The sequence below is a fragment of the Dromaius novaehollandiae genome, chromosome Z (genome assembly GCF_036370855.1).
Source record: "Dromaius novaehollandiae isolate bDroNov1 chromosome Z, bDroNov1.hap1, whole genome shotgun sequence".
NCBI lineage: Eukaryota > Metazoa > Chordata > Aves > Casuariiformes > Dromaiidae > Dromaius > Dromaius novaehollandiae.
Window position 1 is genome coordinate 56235764 of NC_088132.1, and position 9727 is coordinate 56245490.

General features: G+C 38.0%; 1 protein-coding gene across 3 annotated transcripts in view; it reads right to left on the bottom strand.

Moving 5' to 3' along the window:
* The window catches only part of LOC135324934 (small ribosomal subunit protein mS27-like), a 51084-nt gene that overhangs the window by 39802 nt on the left and 1555 nt on the right, over positions 1-9727 (bottom strand). For all 3 annotated transcript variants that reach the window (XM_064502041.1, XM_064502040.1, XM_064502042.1), the window contains exons 2-4: positions 9432-9509; positions 3521-3591; positions 1449-1507 (exon numbers count right to left, since the gene is read on the bottom strand). In XM_064502041.1, coding sequence (XP_064358111.1) covers positions 1449-1507; positions 3521-3591; positions 9432-9509 — 208 coding nt within the window. The remainder of the gene's footprint in view (positions 1-1448; positions 1508-3520; positions 3592-9431; positions 9510-9727) is intronic.

The window sequence follows — 9727 nt, forward strand, 5'->3', positions numbered from 1 at the left end:
CTACAGAGCTTGACTTGACCAACAACAAGAGCTGGAGCTTGTGGGGTACAACCTATATGAGAATCTTCAAATATGTTAACAAAAGGCACTAGCAGTACACCTTTAAAACAAGCCAAAAAAAGGGCTTGCCTTAAACAGGCTTTACTTTCTCCTGTCTTCTTCTAATCAAGACTTTTTGCAGAATGGAAAAGTGATTTCTGCCCACTGAGAAGTATCTTTTGGAGAGGAAGCGCCGTAATACAGGATCCCCATAGATTTTGTCTGATTATTTAGGGATTAACGAGACCTTGACCAGAAGGAATGAAAGTTCCACTAACCTGTGCTCTGTGAAAGAGTCTTCCCCAACCTTTTATTTTTTTATTTTAGGATATTGCTAGTATTAACAAACAGGGTTTCTTTCATTTCCATCTTGAAGCTCTGAAGTTCAACTACTTCCCCGCTAGTACCAGAAGTTCATAATCAGAGATCTGAAGTCTACTGCAGTTGTGCACTTACAAATATACATATACTTAAAGCAATCAGATGGTAAATTTCTTTGTTAAAATAACAAACATTATTATTTACAAATAACAACCTGACATTATTTGTAAAGTAAATGTTTTCTCATGAAATTGGAAAGGATCAGTTACTTTCTCCATCAGGAAAATCAGTTCTCAAAATGTATGTGTAACCATCCATAAAAGTGATAATTTACTTTAGTGATCAGCAAGATTGACTGCCTTCTCAAAGTCAATATTGAGATGTTTTGATCTGAGGCAAGCGAGCACTCAACTTCATGCTAGCAGAAAAGGTACCAAATAAACTTCAGTAAACATAAATATAGTTGCAAAAACACCCCAAACCCTTGCATAAGGTGAACTACACAGCTTATCTGGAACACATAAAGTTCCAAGGGGATAAACAACTATACTTCCTTTAGTCTTGCTGACTTGATCATTACCACAGCAACCCAGTTCTCTGTCCTGCTTGTTTGGAGGAAACAAACTTAAAAGCTTCCCTGAGTCCCGTTCGGAGGAAACAAACTTAAAAGCTTCCCTGAGTCCTACTCTTACACATGCAAACACACACATACCCAACTTAGTTAAATTGTGACTTAGGGAAGGGGAAAAAAAAGCAACAGAAGGAAAAAATGTAAATAGACAAAATTCCTTACAATTTCAGCATCCCTAATTTAAGTCATAGCTGGCAGTTGTATTAGCTGTTCAGCGGCTCAGACTAGCAGGCTTCACTGCCATTGATGCCAGAGGTCAGGAAAGAGGGTAGCCATAACAATAGCAAAAGTTTTCAAAACGCCCTCAGGTGTGAGTTATAAGACAAGTAGATGCACATATTTTGAAACAGAGAAATCTAAGCCAATATGCTGGAGAGAGTCAGAATCTTAAAATGTCAAGGCTTCATGGTATTTACTTGCATGTCTCTAAGTCTATGTCCGGAGGAAAGACACTTACTTGTAAAGGTAATATTCAGCTTGATCCACCTCCTCTCGTGAAGAAATGTTGTCAACAAACTGATTGAAAAATAAGAAATAGAAGCTTCAGAGAGAGCACTCACAAAGCATATTAGAATAAAATGCCACTTGAATAAATGGAGTACATTTGTATCGCATATTTAAGTGTTTGACAGTAATGGAGGTCTTCAGATCTTTGTTTACTACTAGACAGGTTCCTCCTACACTGCTAAAAGTAAAGTCTTTTTAAAATGACCCAGAAAAGACTACACCAACCTCTAAGAAATGCTACATATCTTGAAAACATGGAGACCACCTGAGAATGATGTCCATATAATCCAGTACCCACTACTTCTGTTGCTCCCCTCTGAATTACTTCCACTTTAATCACATCCTTTAATTTGAATCCACATTTAGTTCTTAACTCTTCTTTCTGATTTGGGTAATTCTCAACATGCCTTAGTTCTCTTTCTAAAAAGCATTATTTCCCTAACGTTTATCTGTCTTGCCTATTCATACTATAAATTCTGAAGTACAGGGGCAATATTATCTTGTATTTCCCTAGTCTCAGTCTTACCTAGAATCTCTCAGAGCACAAATAAATAACAGTATGAAAAAAAGAATAATATCCCCCAAAAGACTTTAAGTATAACTTTCTTGCCATGTAAAACCTCATCTACCCCAGGCAATCTTACAAAATTTTCACTGCTACCAAATGTTTAAATCAAAGCAAATTTTTCAACCAGACTTTGTCTTATGGTAACAATGAATTCTGTTTTCCTGTAGATTGAACTAACACGAGCATAAAGATGCTGGAACACTCCAGAGACTCCACTATATAATGCCTTTAGCTCAGAATATATAAACAGCATGATCTCAAGGTCAGTGTTTCTCTTTATCCTAAGAGTAAACTAAAAACAATAGTTTCAGCTGATTTGCTCTCCAGTTTCTTATTTCTCCTTGCACACTGTCTACATGTAGATCTCATCTTTGAGTATGGCAATAGCATGCCTGTGCGCTTTATCAATATTTTAGAAAATGAGAATCTTATCTGTGAACTACAGGTATTGGAAAGTGGGGCTATTTGACAGTCTGGAAATGCTACCTCTGCAGAAAAAATATCATCCCAAAGCAGGAGTGTGAAGAAGAAAAGGAATAAAGCTGATTAAATAACAAAAGGGGAGAGGAACACCCACTTCCCTCGTGGACAGTGTCTCAGAAGAAATGATCGACAATGTTTGGTTATGGTACAAAATGTTCTATGACTCTTCAATTGCTGGTACAGATGATCCTAATTAGTGTAACTGTCACTGAGGTGCCAGGGTGGCAACTCAGCTTTTTTGGATAATTTTGTATTTTGAAACTTGATTTTAAAAATGAAGTGCCATGTTTATTCTGCTTTCTCAGTACAACCCATTTACATAAAGAACTTAAAAGCACATATTGCATCTCTGCCTCCACTTCCCCTTCCCAGATTAAACCATCCAAAGGATGGCTCTGGTTACTAATTCCAGTAAGAGTAATGGCTTCACTTAACCCATGTCAGCATTTGTCCTGCCAGAGTCTGCTGAGGTGAAGAAAGAAAATCGTAGCAGCAAAATGTAGCCACCTCTGCCTTATTCCCAAAGGAGCCAAGAGGTATAGGAAGATGCAGGCAGATAGGCAGTGTGCTAATTCAATGCATTCCCTTAGCAGGCTGGGTTCTTATAAGGTGCCTGAGGGGGTGGGGTGTTAAAGCTCTTACTGACAAAGACAGAAACCACAAAAAGGCAGGGAACATATATTATGAAAATACATAGCCTAGTAACAGAGCGAAGCTCCACTTTGCTGAACACTCTACCTAACAGAAAAATAACGTATTTCCTTTTTGAAAAGCCTACAGCCCAGGTACTAACTAATGAGCACAAAGTAACAATAAAACAGTTTTACACAGCAATTTAACAGTATAACAAGACATTTATGATCCCAGAACTCCCAGCAGAGGTGATATCATTTATCCCCTCTGAGCTCACTTGATTTCATAAGCATTCTATTGTCATTCCTATCACTTTATGACTGGAATTTATTCCTTACCCGGGCTATTGTCAAAGAGCTGACAGGCAGCTTTCTTTCATAGGTTCTGTCCATTAAGGTGGCTAATTCAGCTGCAGAAAACAGAAAAAGAATGTTTAATCAGCTGAGATTATAGGAAAATCTAGAGCTATCATATAACTTGGAACAGAACCTATGTCCATGAAGTTTAATATTGGTTTCCTAATAACGTCTTCTGTAATTCTTCTCATTCTGAAATTGTATGAAAACAATACTATCAATTACTGTTTAATTATTTGAGAAATATTTGAATAGAAAATAATATATGGAGGGATTTTCAACATGATGATTTTATACTATAGCTATAGCTAAAAAACCTGAGTAGATACCTTGAAAATTCACATTTGCTTTCAAGCTTAGCATTTGCCGGACAGTGCTTTTGGGGTGGGTTTCTCCTTCATTTTATGGTAAAACAATGAGACACAGAAACAAGCAGTACCACTCTGATAAACCCTACAGGCACAAACAGCAATTCAAAGAAATCCAGTTAATCAAATTGGGCACTGGGCCAGTACCTTATTAACTTTATAGCTTTCTGTTTCAGCAGTCATATAACAATATTAATTTGACCACACAGGAACTTCAAGCTTCTGACTCTTTAACAAGTAGCCGAACACTGAACTTGATGAATATAATAATCTGGAGTTTATTTTTGTATTCTTCATGGAAAATAATGACGGCCCAGGAAGAGTAAGCTGTTTACTGTGTACTTAGTGTCAGCTGTTTGCCTCCTTCCAGAGGCCCATACTGATGGCATTCCATCTATAATATTTAGAGACATCCATCATATACTTTCTATCCTCCTGCACCTTCCAGCACCGGGAACCCTAAGTATGCTCTCTGCATCCCTAGCACCTCCCTTCATCCTTTGCATATGGAGACTCCAGCTGTTTTTAATCCAGCAATAGCCTCCTTTTACACCTCTGGATCAGCCCCATTGGCCATGCTGCAAGAATTGATGGGCTGGCTAGCTTTGCAATTCATTTTCCACAAAGGTCACAACAGTCACCTGAACTCCGCACCTCAGTGAAACATGAGGTGGGCGTAATTTGCAGCACCACATCACAGTCGACTAACCCTTCCACTCTGGCAAAACTGGCAAGGACAGGTAATCAGGAAGCAGCATTGCACCAACAGCAAGCAGTGTCTCTGAGGGATGCAGTTTGTGAACGCATTGTCCACAGAACAAGCAATATCACTATCCATCATTTTAAAAGTAGTATCACTATCCATCATTTTAAAAACACTCCTGTACCACTAGTAAATACTAAGGGTTACATGCAGTTCTAATAGTAACAACAGCATTCAGTGCTACTGTGATCTTACAGGTACTTTCTCTAATTACAACACACATGCAAAGATTGTTGCTGCAGTAAAATGCTGGAGTCTTGGTTTGGAGTTAAGTGTTAAACTCCTAGTCTGAATAAAGTTGCTGTCCACCGCATACCAGTATTTCGTATTTACACAGCATCTTCCTGAGGCACTTGGGGTACTTTTCAAAACACACAAAAAACCATTCCTGACATGTAGTTATTTCTGGCTGAGGAGAGGCAGGCAACATCACATGATCACAAGGGTACTGAGGAAGTATCAGCTCGGACGAAATACAACACAAAATGTTGAGATGAGGTGGGCCACCAATGTCATTCTGTACTGCATAATCACTGTAACAGGAGACAACTCTTTTAATGATTATGAATTTTCTGTGGGAATATCATTATAAGAAGAACTCTATATTACACTTCTCTCCACCACTCATGAGAAGATTATGGTAGAGCATGGTACCACTCCACAGGAAGCACAATCAGTAGCATTAGAAGTTAGAGAGAACAGATGTTGCAGCCAAGTCAAGTTGACAGGAATGAGAAAAAGGCTAAAAGTTTGCCTAAACATACTAAGCCAACTGTGAGCTGTCATCCTTCATCTGCACTCAGAAATAGCTGAAAAAATCATTGGTAAGTATTCACTCAGAAATCTGCTTTGTTTAAATGACATGGCAACGTCACTCTGAGATGAACAACTGCACAGGTTGGGATCATATTTATCTACTCCAGAACCACTTTTCCCAATTCACCGAGTTGTCATTCATCTCCCTTTGAGAAACAGAAGCTGATACCTAAGACCGTCACAGGCCACGCTAAGGCCCTGAGCCTAGGATTTCTTTTGTGTAGGTGCTCATGAAGCTGAAGAGCCCATCTCAGAAAACCCTGACACACTGAAGTAAAATATAAACCAAATGAATACAATGCCAAGAGTGCAGGATCCCAAGACTGCTAGCCATTTATATACAGGCCTCCTCCACGAGCATTCACACAGAATTTTAATGATTGACCTTTTGTGCTGTCTGAAAAGCTGGAACTCTCCATCAAAACTTTAGCATGGAAAACAACATGAAGCACTTATCCATCAGCTCTGGCATAAAGCATCATGATAAAATGAAAGCTGATTAAACCTTAAAGAATAAGACGCAAATCAAGTTAATTGGAAATATAGCTTTGTTGCCAGACAAACTGCAGTTTCTGCTGTAGTTTCTAAACACAAATAATTTGCAATGAGTAATCCTTTCCTGGTATGCTTTCTTCAAAGAGCAGCTTTTTTTTTTCCTCAGATTCATGATTTGAAATAATTCAGCTACCTTCTGTGAACCAAGCTTACCCTGTGAACTGCTGTTCAATAATCAACATTATTGCTTTCTGTCAATCAAAAATATCCTGATAGAAATACCAGAATGCAAGAATGTGAATGCTCAAGTCTTTTAGCACTGTTGGTAGTAAAACCTGAGTGCTAAGGTTACTATAGAAAGCGAGTGCTTTTATGGCCAAAGTAAAATCTTATGTACATTCTAACAGATATATGTTGCAAGTACTTTTACATTATTTATCTGCTAGTCATTACCAAAAAGGACACTAGATATCAACTCTCTTACACCTATTGTTTAAAAATGAATTAATATAAAATTAACTTTTACAAAACTTTAATTCCTCTACAAAAATATTTTTGTATCTTGCAGTACCTCACGGATGTAAACAAACTAACAAACTAAGTCTGAGCAGAGGGCATTTCACTTTTGGGTGTGACTTGACAGTTGTCTTTAAAACAGCATTTAGGATTTTACATTCGCTTTTATTTTTTTTTCCTTTGTTCACAGAAACTCAATTTCTTGCTTCCCGCAACTGGGCGATTCAGGACAACAATCGGGAAAACACAGTCCCTCACCTTCCAAATTACTATTTATGACATCTAGCACTTACCTGGTTGCCTACAAAATCCATACGGTTTCAGTTCGATTCCCAGCGTACGCCCATCCACAGCATATAACCACTCTGACAAGTGGAATAGTCTTGGAATATGAGCTACCCTCTCACTCTTAGCAGTGATCCCTCCAGGACAGGGTTGAAATCCAGTGTTGGGGCAGCAACTGGAAAGCTGACAGAACTGTCACCCAAAGTTTACCTGTCCTAGGGATGACGGGCAGAACTCACAGGCAAACATTTAGTTTTCATAAAAGAAAGCCCTGATTTATTTTGTAGGCACAAGAAAAACATAAAGGAAGGCTGAGGTGAATACTCTGCCTTACAAATCTATGTTCTATACTTCTCACAATATCCACATCCCTAGTAGCTTCTGGAAAGACCTACAGCTTTATACCAGAGTATGCTTTGAATGGAAATTATTCAAGTCTGCAAAGGCTGCACTGCCACCTGGTGTTCCTCCCAGACAGCTGATGAGCCACTTCTGATACTACGAGCTTTTCTAACCAAAAAGATGTTTTCTATTTCACTTGCTTTTTGCCATCCCCTTGGATTTTGATAATGTCCCCGGCTTGTCATCAAGACACTTCACTTACTGTCACCTCATTTTATTCTTGTTAGTGACAAACCAACTGCAACATTAGAGAATCTAAGTCCAGCTATGCCTCCTGTTTCCTTGATATCTGATTTTTAGTAAGTGGAATCCAAGTTACTACTAAGCAGATATCTTCCTACCAGTCAGCAGTTTACAAATAGCAAATTATGGTGTTATCAGCCCTTAGTTTCTTGAACAAGTGTGTTTCTGTACACAAAACACAATCTTGTTCTTTCCGACACCTTTTTCAATACTGAGGTTTGCTAAGCCCACTCAGGCTAAACTGAGACTACAATCACGTGCACTTATTCTTACGGAGAAGAGAATAAACAGTGTCTTATATGGACATGGTAAATGAGTCAGAGTCCAGGGCAGCACCACAGCATTGTAGCAGAGAAACAGAATGGAATTTAAATCAAAACATTTTTTTCTGCAGATATATTCTCATGACACAATTTTGCATAACAGCTCTGAAACAGTGTTTGAAATACCCAAATAAAAGAGTATCTCCTGAATACAGGGAATTCACTCTAGCTATAGTCACCAGTCACTATACACAAGATGGTATGTGCAAACATACAACTGACAGCTACAGAGCAGATGTCTGTGGTGCTGTCTTCTCTTTGAAAATGCTAATGCAGCTGACACTGTGTTAACTTGTTTTCTCTTTTCTGTGAACACAAAATGAAAATGCAAAGTAGTTCTTCAGAGAGCATGGAGGAGGCATCTGCTTTGGACCAAGGTCTTTAGCAGAGCAGCAGCTAGAAATTTGCTAGCCAAAGAGTCACAAAAGGTCTTGGCAAGCCTGGGGGAAGCCAGACATTAACTGTACAAGTGCTTGCACAACAATGTTTTTCTTTACAATGGATTTCTGTTCCCTAGGAAGTTGGTCAAAATAAGAATCATTTTTCATCTGGAGGTGACTGATTCAAACACATCCCTGTTTATGAAAGTCTGTGGCTCCAACCCAAAAAAGGCTTACTCTGAGGAGACCAGTCCCATTCATCGTAAAGTGTTACAAGGTACAACAGTCTCTGAAGGATCCAGGCTACAGTCATGAGCACCCTCCAGCTGGTTCTGGCCCATGTAGAGTAAAACAACTTGACAGTATCAATCTATCGGTTCATGGGCAAGTAACAAAAACAAATTAATGCATATAATGCTAAAGACATCATTCTGATCACTGTCTGTCTTCCCGCCTGACAAAAGCCCTTGAATTCCACTTGTTGATTCTTTTTCCAGCCCCATAATCTGTGTTACAGTTAACAAATATCATTCAAGGACACAGAAAACTCAGGAATGAAAAATGGAAGATAAAGAGTGTGCATTAAGGGATTCTCTATGACAGTTTTACTCACGGTATCAAATAACGTATTTATATCTTTAGCCTAGAAAAAACTTTGCCATGATGCTTTCCATGCAACATATTCACCAGAAAGATAGTGGAATGTCATCTGACATATAGACTAGCCAAAGAGGAGTTTATCTATGAAATTCCCGAAAGGGATTTCAGTACTGTAGTTTAATGTAAAACATATCTGAAATATTTTTCCCCCAAAGAATACAAAATTTCAGTAAGAAATACAATTTTTCCTCCTGCAAAATTGTGAATAAATTGTTCTTTTAAAGTACCATTCTTAAACAGTAATGACCTATAATACTTATATAATAGGTGCTTTTTTACACTGCATTACAATTACAAAATAAATCTTTTAAAATATCAACAAAGAATACAGTCTTCCAACTTTCAGACACAAAAATATGACATTCATAAAAGCTTTGGTTTTTGTGAAAGAAAAAAAAATCACCTTATAAAAAACAAACAGTAATTAGCTGGGCAAATTCTGACTTGTTTCTGCATATAGGTTTGAACATACAAGACAGATTTTTAACATATGGGGTAGATTTTGACACAATTTCAGAAGCATTCCATTCCACACACACTCTTATTTTTAAGTATTCATGGATCATGAGCTAGTCTAAATGATTTTAGGTTTGCAATTAATTAGTCAAGTGGAAGAAAAAAAAAGAAAGAAACTCTTCTCACCCAGGCTATGCTCCTCTTTTTTCCTCTTTTCCCATTTTGAGCTGTCCACATATGCTGCAGAAAGAAGACATCTTCTGCCTAACGAAAAAAGAAATCTGTCATATTTACTGAGCTGGATGCATTAAACTGCCTTTATGGCACAGCTGTCAGAAGTAGCTACTGTATCAGTCTGCACTCCCTGTATTAGGACAAGCCATTACCTTGTCATTTTTAATGCAGCAAAAAGTTTTCCCCAAAAAGTTTTTTCAGCATGAGACAAATTTTCCCAAAACTGAAATCTGTTTTTAAGAAAATTG